The 13,450-nt window shown below is 42.7% G+C and overlaps 1 protein-coding gene across 4 annotated transcripts in view; it reads right to left on the reverse strand.

Moving 5' to 3' along the window:
• LOC311225401 (RNA-binding protein 25-like) overlaps positions 1-13,450 on the reverse strand; it is a 40,213-nt gene that overhangs the window by 17,495 nt on the left and 9,268 nt on the right. Inside the window, exons 6-9 of one of the 4 annotated variants that reach the window (XM_084310669.1) lie at positions 13,016-13,176; positions 6,649-6,849; positions 3,854-3,907; positions 2,833-2,916 (exon numbers count right to left, since the gene is read on the reverse strand). In XM_084310669.1, coding sequence (XP_084166795.1) covers positions 2,833-2,916; positions 3,854-3,907; positions 6,649-6,849; positions 13,016-13,176 — 500 coding nt within the window. Of the gene's footprint in view, positions 1-2,832; positions 2,917-3,853; positions 3,908-6,648; positions 6,853-13,015; positions 13,177-13,450 lie in introns of all 4 variants that reach the window. The other 3 variants (XM_084310668.1, XM_084310671.1, XM_084310670.1) reach the window with 3 other exon arrangements.

Consider the following 13,450-nt stretch of genomic DNA (forward strand, 5'->3'; position numbering starts at 1 on the left):
GCGCCACTCTATATTCAAGCCTCATGGACTCATTGTCGACGGGCTTAAATCAAAAGGTCATTCTTGAAATATGAGTAATCATTCTGTCCAAGTTCTGAATGTGTATAAAGGGGCTAGTGTTCAGTTCTACCAATTTAACATAGACAAGCACCAAAGCTTTTCCCCAAACTCCCATATATATTTGCAAATGTAAAACATTTGGTTTAACGTGGCTTTGTTAAAACCACAGCACCACGGAATAACTCAATAAAATGTGCTCAATACCACTGATTGCAAGCTGATAAAAAAAATAGCAAACTTAAATATACATGAAATGATCGTACAAAACAAATTGGCTTTCAACCGTTGAGTCGGTGGCTTTAGACCGTTCCAACTATACACTCGAGTCGACACCTCCACAGACTCCCTGGCTCGGCCTCACCTAGGGCTGCCAAGTGACTCAAAGCCAGCACCAAGGCTTTGGCGTGGCATAAGGCTCTGCTAAGTGAATTACACAGTCAGGTCCCATGTGTTTTATACATAGCCATCTGAGACGCAGCAAGGAACGGTCGGCCTCTCCTCCTGTTGCTGGGAGGCGGCACAGTGAGCCCCGTGGCGACAGACCCTGGAAACCACTTCATTAAAGAAATATAAACATTTAGGTGGCTTTATTATTCAAAAAGTTACAAGTGTCCCACCAGGTGCCTCTAATATTCAAAGTCCAGCTAAAAAAAGAACAAAAAAAGTAAAATAAATACAAAATATACAGGAGTCGACTGTCCGCCTTCACGATAGTCGGCGGGGTCAAAGGTCAAGGCTGCCTCGACAGAGGTGGATCCTTTTCAAGCTAGTGATGTGTAACTTACAGGTGACGAACTACGGTTTCAGCGCCTCTCTGCCTCTATAATCCTACAGGCTATGTCTGGGAGCAAAAGCAGGTTAGATGTAAAGAAAAAAAAAAGGAGAAAATTTCTTATGAGCAATAACCTATGACAAGTCATTCATCTAAAATACACACAATATCAATACAAAACTTTGGGTTTTACATTTGTGGTGGAAGGCAATGTATTCCATTTTTTTTTGTCACAAGGAAATTAAATGATAGAAGCGGTCTTACCCCAAAGGTTGTCTTCTGATGTCCACCCGGAGTCGGCAACCCGACACAAGTGATAGATGATAACTCAAGACCCCCAGTGAGGCCCACGGGTCAAACACTCCTTTAAATACCCCAGCAGGCAACTATCCTTTAGGTCCTCAACTTTCTAGGAACCGGTCAAATCAAGTGTTTGGACTGTGGGCCTCACGTCTGCAGAGTGACGGACACAAGGGAGAGGGTGAGAGACACAGGGGAGAGAGAGGGGGTCGGAACTAGAGAGCTGTACACACTGCCTCGAAGTGTCACCGTCAAATTACTCTCTAGAGAACGTGTTCTGGGGAATATCTCGTGAACTTACCTCTTAGTTTTTAGATACTCCGCCGAACAAAAGAAACTAACAGATTTTTTTTAAATCATGGGCTTGATGGCTAGCGTGGCAGCTAGTACGTCACTGACCCGAGTGACTGACCAATACATATTGTTCCAATATCTTTAGACTGGCAGACTAAAAGGGGCAGGGGGGGGGGGCGGTGGGTAAATCGAAGGTCAGGTACCGAGATGGAGGATGAAATAGAGGAAATAAAAAGACACAACAAAAACACAGAGGGAGGGAGGGAGGGAGGGGGAAAAAAGAGAGCAGAGAGAAACACACGGAAGAAGTCTCACCTGCTTCAGCCTTCAGAACGCAGAGTGCTGTGGAGGGGCGCTCCCTTCAGTAATGTTTAAAAAGGCTGCCGCTCTGGTTAGGGGCCCTAATCTGTGTCTCTTGTGTGTTTCTCAAAAAATTAAATGCGAGGACCTGCAGAGGTTCACTGGGCTCCTTGGTCTTCTCAAAAGGTCTACTATAGACCGTCTGGAGGCAAACACCCCCGTGCTGCATAGCCAGTCTTTCTGTTGCCAAGAGGCACACGAATGCCGATATATTCAGGGGGGGGGGGGGGGGTGCTACCGAGTGGACTGGGGTGCTGCTCGTCAAAAGATATATAGTCCATATCAAGAAGGGGTCTAACCGGTGACGTTAAATGACGCTAGGCGTTCCCTTTGAGTAGTAATCACGCGGGAACGAGCGGCCCGCCGGCCGGGGGTCCGCGCAGCCCGTTGCCCCTGTGCACGTCCTCCAGGAGGGAGCGCCCATGATACGTAAAGAAGAAAGGAAAGCTCATACTTACATCCTATGCTTGCAACTTTCCCCCAAAGCTCTGAGATTCATCTTGCTTTAGTCACCAAATGATCTCTATCATATTGGTGGGGTTTAATCAATAGATTAGCTTTTAAAGGGTATTTTACAGTATGTCCATGCACTTTGTATGGTGAATGTTAACCTGTGGTCGGTCTCAAATTAGTGTAATTAGTGAACAGTTGACAACAGTTTGTTTTAACTCTCTCTTTTTGGAGATAATAAAAAAAACGGTCCGTCATCTTTGGATGACGTGATTTAATACAGGCTTAGATATTAAAAGACATTCTAATATCTTCTAATATAATCTATTTCTTTTGGGGATGATAACTTTAATCTTTTTTTCTTTGCTTTAAATTTCATCTACTAAATATGTATAAAGAAAGCAAAATCTCTCCAAAGCTACAGTTGACAGTAACTGAGAACATTTGTGTCTGGAGGGAAATCATTACGTCATGAATTATGTGAACACCAGGCGAGGGATGTTGCAACTACAACAATGTGACGAGGGGAGAGTTAGGTTTTTTTTCTCCAAAAAGGCAAAAATCTTGAAAGTTAACGGAGCAGTTCGATACATTACCTTGTGTGTGTCTCGGAATTTACTGATCTCTCTGGAAATCAAGTCTCTCTTGTCGTCCTCCATCTCGATGCCGCTGATATCCTCCTGACACAGGGAGGACAACACACATTAACCCTTTCACTACCACTACAGAAGGTTAACTTTCACTGCCACACAACAGAAGGTTTACCCCTTTCACTACAGGTTATCCCTTTCACTACCACACTACAGAAGGTTATCCTTTTCACTACCACACTACAGAAGGTTATCCCTTTCACTACAGAAGGTTATCTCTTTCACTACCACACTACAGACGGTTAACAGTGGTAGTGAAAGGTCAACTGTCTGTAGTGTGAAAGGTTAACCTTCTGCAGTGTGGTAGTGAAAGCCAAAGGGTTAAGAAAATGTAAACTTGTAGGTTACCGTCTTACTGTAAACCTTCATTTAAAAGCAGAGTCCCAACTAAAACAGCAAGACCGTTTTATTGGCCAAGTATGGCTACCCGTTTTGACAAATCAAGGCCGTTCTCTACTAGAAGACTGGTCTAAATTACTTACTTATAAAGGGAATGACATTTTCTGACAACATAGTTAAATTTCCCCCGACAATTTAGTTCCGTCTTGTGTGGAGCTCACTGCCTCTGGCCTGTGTTCTGTGTGGAAATAAGGACTTCATACTAGATAGCCTATTGCGTTTGTATTATGCCCCCCCCCCCCTCATCCCTTTAAAGATAGATTTTCTTTCCAACATCTCCTCACGGTTGTTGCTAAAGGGGTTGTTCTAAGTTTACAGACAGTAATCAACCAGAATTAAGGCTGTGAAGGAGCTTTTGCTTAACCTCTTATCCATCGGGCAAGAATGGGGCTAGTTTTGCATAAAACGCCCGGCGATTGCATACCCAAAGTAATTTGCAATTTATGCTTGAACCACTTATAACACATGCATGAGTCTGGTCTCTTTTGAAAGGAAACATTCTGAAGAATCACTCTGAGTGCTAATGTAATAGAGTTACAGAGGTTTGAAATAAAAGTTGTTTACTCACGTCTTTGCTTAGTTGCAAACAGATGGTTTTTGAGTTCCAGGTGAGAGGTAGGAGCTGGAAAACACAACGATTCCATAGCCTGAAGTTTTATCTAGTACAATTCCACGGAAAATGAGTGTTTTACAGTGTTTTTGTAACGTTTGTATCTGTAATAATTTGGCTAAATGGCAGACAGCCATAATTCATTTCAACGGGCGAGCGAGAAATTCTCAAAACAAACAACTTCAACTTCTTCTTCTGTCCCTTTAGCGTAGGAATCGGCCCTCTTTTTTTGGTCCACTTTTTCTATTTTTCTCCCATCCCAACTTCGCCGTGCCAATTTCTCCCCCCCCCCCCTATCTTGAACGTTGGTCGCATATGTATGCCCCCACTGGCCGGTTGTAGGGAGGATAGAAGCCTTGCATCACGTGTCCCCTCCGATACACGAGGAGACAGCCTGTCACATCTTTTCACCTGCCAGCACAGACTCTCATTGGCGAGGTGTAACGTGTGGGAGGCTCACACTACCCCCGCCATTTCCTGTCTCTGCTGTGCAGGCGTCCCCAACCGACCTGTAGGAGTCGCTGTCCACAACGTCCAGATTACCACCATCAGCCCTCTTGTAATATACCGTTAGCTCCAGAATTTCATTGCCTACAAAAACGGTCAATCACTTTCACCATCAGAGGACCGGACGTGGTCACTTGTCTTGTCCGAAACTGACGCTTGTTGGTTGTTTGGTCTTGTAACCAGAGATTAGAATCACGTAATAGGTAGAGTAGGATGTCAATCAAACGGCGGCCATTTTAGCTTTCCAACAATGTGTTGGTTGATGGGCAAAAACGCAGCCCGAAGCCGTCAGACGAGGGCAAAGTGCCGCGACGGCCCGCGGACCGGGTGATGTTTAAGAGGTTAAATTATTAATATTTTTGGGGGGGGGGGGGGGGGGTTTGGTTGATACATTACCTGTGCAGTAATTGTACTTTTTCTTTTACATATCGCATGTGGGATGGGGAGGAGGGGCGGAATGTGAGGGGACAACGTTTATATCGTCTTTTTTATTGTCAAAATGCAATTTTGTAATACATTTCAAATCAACCCTCCATCCTTGTGAGAAGCTGAGGAACACCTCCTCTGCAGATTAGAACACAGTTATCTACAGAAGCTGAGGAACACCTCCTCTGCAGAATACAGTTCTCTACAGAAGCTGAACCTCCTCTGCAGAATACAGTTCTCTACAGAAGCTGAACCTCCTCTGCAGAATACAGTTCTCTACAGAAGGTGAACCTCCTCTGCAGAACAGTTATCTTAGAGCCATATGAAATCCGTTTTATTTTTTTCCAAATTCCATTTGATTCCGTTTTAATATTTCAGAATTCTGTATTTTGCTTTGTACGCTCATTTTACCATCAGAAATAGTGTCTAATAAGTGGGAATGAATAAATGTCCACAATTTAATAAGATATAACAGTCCATTTAATGTTTTTTTTTTTTTTTTTTTTTTTTTTACTTTGACCAGTCAGCTGGTTATTTTTAGCGTTTATCGCTTTTTCTGGTCAAGCATGACCGACAGAAACAGGCCGAATAGGATATAGATCGGGGGAAAGACACTCTGAGAAAACACGGCGAGTCCGGGAGTCGAACTCGTGTACCCCAGATCCGTGACGCGCACGGCTGTCCCCGACGCCGAAATAGCGCCGAAATAGCGCCGAGATACGCAGTGAGCCACTGGAGCTCCCCCCATTTAATGTTTTTAAGTGCTGCAACTCAGAAATACAGTTCAATTGTACACAATATTTTTCAAATAATATTGTGACAATAAAAATACACATTTCAAGTGTAAACAAACAATAGATCAATTGTAAGTAGCCTAGCTATATCTATTCTATTGTGATGAAATATAGTAATGCATAATTTAGTTTAGTTTATAAAGGAGTGTGTACTGGCAATCATTTGCATTAAACAAATAGATGGGTGTACCAGATTTAGCAAGAAGCTATCATTTCTAGTCCTGTGTACTTTATGTACTGCAACGTTACATAGCCATTTCATCACAATAGTGTCAGTGATTAGCCTCGCTGTATCTATTGTGATCACCAGGGATCATCGTTAAGAGAGCTGGTGTGTATGGGGCTGCGGCACTGCAGATATACCCTACTCTGTTTTGAAGCACAGTGTTTTTCCGTGTTGACATGGCTTTTGGAGAGTGATCTTCGCACGTGTTTTGATAGTCCAGTCCACGGCATGTTGACAGAATTTGCAAAACACCTTATCGCCGGTCATATACAAGTCATTAGGATACTGCGCTGCTCTGAATTTAGGGCTTAGTGTGGAATTTCTTCCGACGTTAACGTTAACACCGAAGCAGCTAGACGCTTGGAAATTGCTGCGTGTTGTGTGTAACACGCTGTAGCGTCCCCGGTCATGTTCGCGTTGCACCAAACGTTCCATGTTCTCCCGAACACGGAATTACAGTCCAGATTAGGGCAAATTCTGCAATATTCAACGTTTACAGCTGATTCCATTTTATATTGCTCAATTCCGCGATTCCGTCCGCGATTCCGTGAACGTGGATTTCATATGGCTCTAAGTTCTCTACAGAAGCTGAGAACCTCCTCTGCAGAACACAGTTCTCTACAGAAGCTGAGGAACACCTCCTCTGCAGAACACAGTTCTCTACAGAAGCTGAGAACCTCCTCTGCAGAACAGTTCTCTACAGAAGCTGAGGAGAACCTCCTCTGCAGAACACAGTTCTCTACACAACATGGTGATAGCTACCTCCTCTGCAGAACACTACACAACATGTCGGTAGCTACCTCCTCCTTCTTGTTCTCCGGCTTCCTCTTCTTGTTGCGAGGGTGGCTGTCCGAGTCCAGTGACGGAGCGTTCAGCTCACTGGCGTACTCCCGGATGAGGCCGTCGATCGCGCCCTTCACCACCTGGTCTTTCCGCTTCGTTTCCTCATCAACGAGGTCTTCGTCGTCGTCGTCCCCGTCTTTGGCTCCGCTGGCAGGTGCCTGCTGGGTAAAGACAAACCAGGGCGAACCAAGAGACACAAACAAGAGAGAAAAGCTCATGAAATTGCATGTCAGTATGGTGATGTATAGTATGATGAGGTATGGTATGATGAGGTATGGTATGGTGAGGTATTAGGTATAGTATGATGAGGTGAGGTATGGTATGATGAGGTATGGTGAGGTATAGTATGATGAGGTATGGTGAGGTATAGAATGATGAGGTATAGTATGGTGAAGTAGTGTGGTGAGGTATGGTATGATATTAAAGGGGACATGTACTGCTATTCCTAGCACTATTTGGGCAACTTTACACAATTCCTGTTAGTCTATTGAAGACATCTGTAAGTTTTTTTTCAAAAAAATGCATTGTTTTATATTTCTAATCAAGTACTCAAAACCATAATTTTCCAGCTTCAAGATTTCAGGCTGTTATGGCCTGGCTCCGCCCATAAGCACTTTGAGTGACAGTCAGTCCACACAGTCTGCGACTGGTAGACAGAGAGAGAGATAGAGAGAGAGGGGGGGGGGGGGGGGGTGCGAGAGAGAGAGAAAAAAAAGACAGGCCGTCTCTTCCTTTCGTTTTTTCTCTCCCTGCGACAGCTTGTGGGGGGGGGGGGCTCCCCCCCCCCCCCCCCCCAAGTGCTCCCTCCCTCTCTCTCTCTGTCTCCCTCTCTCTCTCCCTCCAGAGTATGCAGAGGTGTCGGGTTTCACTGCCTCGCAGTTAGGGTTGGGCACCGAAAACCGGTTCTAATAGGAACCGGTTCCTAACTTCCGGTTCTGGAACCGGAAGTAACATATTTGAATTTCGATTCTAAATTTCGATTTTTTTTTTTTTTTTTACTTTTTATTTTTACTTTGTTAATTAATACCCTAGTTACAGTACAGCAACCAAATTAAACTGTATCAAGTCAACTGAAAATGTGAATAGTATGATTTTCTTTTTGAAATAAAAAAAAAAAAATTAAAATCTCCTTCGAAATAAAATGTGACCTGTTTTGACCTGCACCTCAAAGAATCGGAATCGAGAATCGTTTAGAACAGGAATCGATATGGAGAATCGGAATCGGAACCGGAATCGTTCAAATCCAAACGATGCCCAACCCTACTCGCAGTATGAGGAAGTGGTTTTCCACTCGCTGTCTAGTCTATGTAGATTGTGGGCGGGCATTAGCTACAACCACAGAGCCAATCACATCACTGTCTTCTACCCAGAGCCTGAATGACGTGACTCAGGCCTTCAAATCAGGATGGACTAATTTACTGGAGCAGGAAATTATCTGAGCTGAATCAGAGCAATCCGCCAATATGGTATTTAGACACTAAAACACATTGATACTAACTCCTATTACTATAATACAATGCTAGAGACTGAAAAATGACATTTATAGTACATGTCCCCTTTAAAGCTTTAGTCCTATCCCACTTGGACTACTGCCCAACAATTTGGTCGAGCGCTTCAAAGCAGGATCTGGAGAAACTTCAGCTCGCTCAGAACAGAGCGGCACGTCTCGCCCTCCGCTGCTCTGTGAGGAGCAGTGTTGGGGGAATGCATGCCGCTCTGTCTTGGCTTAGAGTGGATCAGAGGCCGGCATGGAGCCTTGTAAAATTTTTGTTAAATATTTATAAAATTGGTAAACCTAAGTCTTTGTGGTCAGAACTACAACCCACCAATATGTCACCAGACACGCCATGGGTCTTCATTTTACTCTACCTCTACCACAGTGGAGGCTGCTGACCAAATTTTTAGGTGAAGCACAAATTATTATATTATATTATATATTAAATAATATTTTTAAAACATCCCCCACTGTGTGTCAGTGGTCAGTGGACACAGATGAAAACATATTAACATTAGGTGACAGCGGACCTGACCAGATGAAAACATATTAGGTGACAGCGCACCTGACCAGATGAAATCATATTAGGTGACAGCGCACCTGATCAGATCAAAACATTTTAGGTGACAGCGCACCTGACCAGATCAAAACATATTAGGTGAAGGTGACAAGGAAGCCACAAAATCATACCCCCCCCGACACTCAACTAACCGCCTCGGACAGTCCTTCATACCAGTGGCCATCAGGCTCCACAACAGTGGGCAGCGACTGCTGCCAGACATCGACCTAGAACTAATAGGAACCCAAGTAGGACAATAACACTACCTTATGCATACTGCACCTTATGTGGATACTGTGATACTGTGAATAATGAATAATGTATATTTCAGTTAGTTAGATAGTAAATTATATTGACCTATTTGTTTACACTGCTTGTGTTGTTTTCACTACCTGTACCCCCCCCTTCCCCCATGCTGCTATGATGCCTGAATTTCCCCAAGGGGATCAATAAAGGAATATCTTATCTTATCTTAAAAGGAAAGATGAAATTACCTACCTGGGTTCCATCCTATAGAGGCAAATCTTTCCTGTGACAAAATGGGATCCAATGTAATAAAACTAAGTCAACCAACGAACTAGATTCCTGTACCGGATCTCCTCTGGTAAACAAGAATACCTTGAAGACTCTAACAGGAGCACTCATTCAAGGGTACTACGACTATGCTTGCACCTCATGGTACCAAAGCACCTCAAAGGCACTAAAAACAAGATTACAAACATCACAAAACAAACTGGTCAGACTACTGCTTGACCTTACTCCTAAAACCCACCTCACCCCTGTCCACTTTGACAACCTAGGATGGCTTAGAGTAGACGACAGAGTACAGCAACTTGCAATGGGCCTGGTCTACAAGATACACTACACCACTAAGATACCCATGTGCATGTCGAAATACTTCCCAAAGGTCAGTGAATACCACGACCACAACACCAGAGGGAGTTCCACAAATCATGTTCAACCCAGATAAAAAAAAAAAACGTTTTTTTTTAATAAAAAAAAATAGTCATAACTTAGAAATTAGATTGCATAGGTCTATGAATCGATATCGCGATTCTGTTTCGATTAATTGCCCAGCCCTACAGTGTGTACAGTAAGTTAGCTTGGTGATTATCATTGTGATGTAGGCTAAGCTGCCTAGCTACTGTTAGCATACAAGCACTGCACTACTTACTTTTTCATCCACAACGTTTTTTCTGATCCAGATGCATAAATCCACTTCTTCATGTTGCTCAGTTGCTGGTTTATACTTCGGTCCTAATGTTGGCGCAAAGTTTAATTTAGCCTGACTTGTTATAGCTGTACAGCTTACTAACTACTAAACAACAACTTTCTCATAGTCTCAACTTTCACATAGTCAAAATGGGTCCAGCTGCATGTGAGGAGGATAGGTTTAGCTCGGGCCAATCTCAAGTTTCTCAAGTTTCTTTATTAGTTGTCATACAGAATGCTTCTTCATGCTTCTTTATGTTACATTTTGTATAAACGTATTCTGTACTTCTGTATGACAACTAATAAAGAAACTTGAGAAACTTGAGATTGGCCCGAGCTAAACCTATCCTCCTCACATGCAGCTGGACCCATTTTGACTTTGCAATGCAGAAATCTCTGATTGGATTTGCAAGGCTGCCAATCATATTCAACCTCCGTGTATTGGATGTCAAGGGCTGTCAATCAATCAATCCTCCATTCAATGGCAAGAGTTTAACTGCACAGACCGTTCTTAGATGAAGTTAATAGCCTATTTTGATTCGCTGTTATTTATTATTTATTTAACAATGGGTCACACCTGTGAAGTTTTCTTCACGAATAATTACTGCAGGCAATACTGCAGTGCAGGCCTGCTCAGAGCTGTCAATTTTGGCCATTTTTGAAGAAAAAAAAATTCACTGGCATTTTTTTTACAGAGGAAAACATTTATAATAAAAAGAAATTATAATAATTAAAAAGAAATATATATATATAGTTTTTTTTTTTTTTTTTTTAATATATAGGTATATGTAAATTAATAATAATTATGAATTATGAGTGAATTTGTGTTTCACGTGTTGTCATAGAGAAACCTCCACTGCTCTACCAAGTACAAATGCACGTAAGAGAACCGTAATGTATAGAGCTGCTGCATACTGGAATTGTATACCTGTGAAGATGAAGATGATCAGCAACAAATTAACTTTTAAGAAAAAGTTTAAGGAATTTTCTAAGGAATTTCTAAGGATTTTCTAAGGAAATTATATTTTTTTCTTTTATACATGTTTTGGCCTTAAATAGTTAAAAAATATCAGTCATTTCTGAAAATAAGTTACAAAAGTAAAAAAAATTATGCGTTTTGGAAAATAGCTCTTTATTTGATTATCATAAAAAAGTGTTTTCTATACAGAGATATCGACATCGGTAAATATCGGTATCGACCAGAACAGCAATATTAATATCGGTTATCGGTATCGGCCACAATTTTCACATCGGTGCATCACTACATGGTGGGTATGGTATGGTGAGGTATAGTGTGGTATGGTGTGGTGAGGTATAGTGTGGTATGGTGTGGTGAGGTATAGTGTGGTATGGTGAGGTATAGTGTGGTATGGTGAGGTAGTGTGGTATGGTGAGGTATGGTGTGGTATGGTGAGGTATGGTGAGGTATAGTGTGGTATGGTGTGGTATGGTGTTGTATGGTGTGGTGAGGTATAGTGTGGTGAGGTATGGTGTTGTATGGTATGGTGTTGTATGGTGTGGTGAGGTATAGTGTGGTGAGGTATGGTGGGGTATGGTATGGTGAGGTAGTGTGGTGAGGTATAGTGTGGTATGGTGAGGTAGTGTGGTGAGGTATAGTGTGGTGAGGTATAGTGTGGTATGGTGAGGTATAGTGTGGTATAGTGTGGTATGGTGAGGTATGGTCAGGTGTGGTGAGGTATGGTGAGGTATAGTGAGGTATGGTGAGGTATGGTGAGGTATGGTGTGGTAGTGTGGTATGGTGAGGTATGGTGTGGTATGGTGAGGTATGGTGTGGTGAGGTATGGTGAGGCAGGGGTTCCCAAACTTTTCAGGCCGGGACCCAGAAAATAAGGCGTCAGAGAGCCGCGGCCCAATGCACATCGTCAGGCTTTTTTTTCTTCTTTTTTTTTTGCCAGGCGACCGATTTTTTAAGCCAAATATCACTTCAATCATATTAAGTTAGTTCAAGTTAGTTATTCATTTATATGTGCTATTTATGAGAGGGCTAACTTGTTGCAAAATAATAATGATAATAATAATAGCCTCATTAAAATACTATTGTTGCTTCGGTTGTTTTCAGCGTTTTATGTGCATACCGTAATCTGTTATTTAGTTTGAAATGTTCGTTGAAATAAGTAGATTTTTCGTTTTTGTTTATTTATTAAGTTAATATAAACCATATAGTCACATTTTAGAATACAATAGAATAGAATTTTAGAATACAACTAGAAACACTGTCCTGGCCTGCTTCTAAGTTCAGTGGCCTGACAAAAAAAGAAAAAAAAAAATCATCTCGCGGCCCTCCCGTGGCTGCTCGCGGCCCACCTTTGGGTCGCGACCCCGACTTTGGGAACCACTGTGGTGAGGTAGTGAGGTATGGTGAGGTATGGTATGGTGAGGTATAGTGTGGTGAGGTATGGTGTTGTATGGTGTGGTATAGTGTGGTGAGGTATAGTGTGGTGAGGTATGGTGTGGTGAGGTATAGTGTGGTGAGGTATGGTATGGTGAGGTATAGTGTGGTATGGTGAGGTATAGTGAGGTATGGTGACTAACAATTAGTGGTCCGCATAAACAAAGTTTGGGAACCACTGAGGTAGTGTAATGTATGGTGAGGTAGTGTAAGGTAATGTATGGTGAGGTAGTGTAAGGTATGGTGAGGTAGTGTAACTAAGCCAAGGTAATGTATGGTGAGGTAGTGTAAGGTATGGTGAAGTAGTGTGTAAGGTATGGTGAGGTAATGTAAGGTAATGTATGGTGAGGTAGTGTAAGGTATGGTGAGGTAGTGTAAGGTATGGTGAGGTAGTGTAAGGTATGGTGAGGTAGTGTAAGGTATGGTGAGGTAGTGTAAGGTAATGTATGGTGAGGTAGTGTAAGGTATGGTGAGGTAGTGTAAGGTATGGTGAGGTAGTGTAAGGTATGGTGAGGTAGTGTAAGGTATGGTGAGGTAGTGTAAGGTAATGTATGGTGAGGTCCTCTATGGGGGACAATGTGTCAATGTCAACAGCACCACACAGCAAGAAATGGGAACCTCCAGGCAACATTTAGACAGGATACTCACCCCATTGGAACTCTTCTTGTTGGCCTTCCAGTCGTCCAGCTGGGCCTTGGTCTTGGCGTCCACCTTGACCAACAGCTTCTTGTCACCTAGCAGCAACTCGTGGAGCAGGCGCAGGGACCTCAGTGTGGACTCCGGCTCCTTGTACTCACAGAAGCCAAAAGCTTCAAGGAGTTGAGAGGAGAAAGACGTTAGATCCTGAACCGTTCACCGATTACTGAAATGCTGAACTGAGGAGGTGTAACAGAGAAGTATCTGCAGGTTTCAACAAGTTCAATTTAAGAAGTTTTTTTTAATATCACCACAATAAGAGCAAAATGTTATACCAATTTCACAACCATACTAGCAAAAGAAACCCACATAGACACTGAACTGGTGGCTGCACTTTCGCGCCAATCTAAATTGTCCCGCGTTCCATACAAGCTCTCTCCAGACACA

The sequence above is a fragment of the Notolepis coatsorum genome, assembly GCF_963971535.1.
Source record: "Notolepis coatsorum genome assembly, chromosome: 3".
NCBI lineage: Eukaryota > Metazoa > Chordata > Actinopteri > Aulopiformes > Paralepididae > Notolepis > Notolepis coatsorum.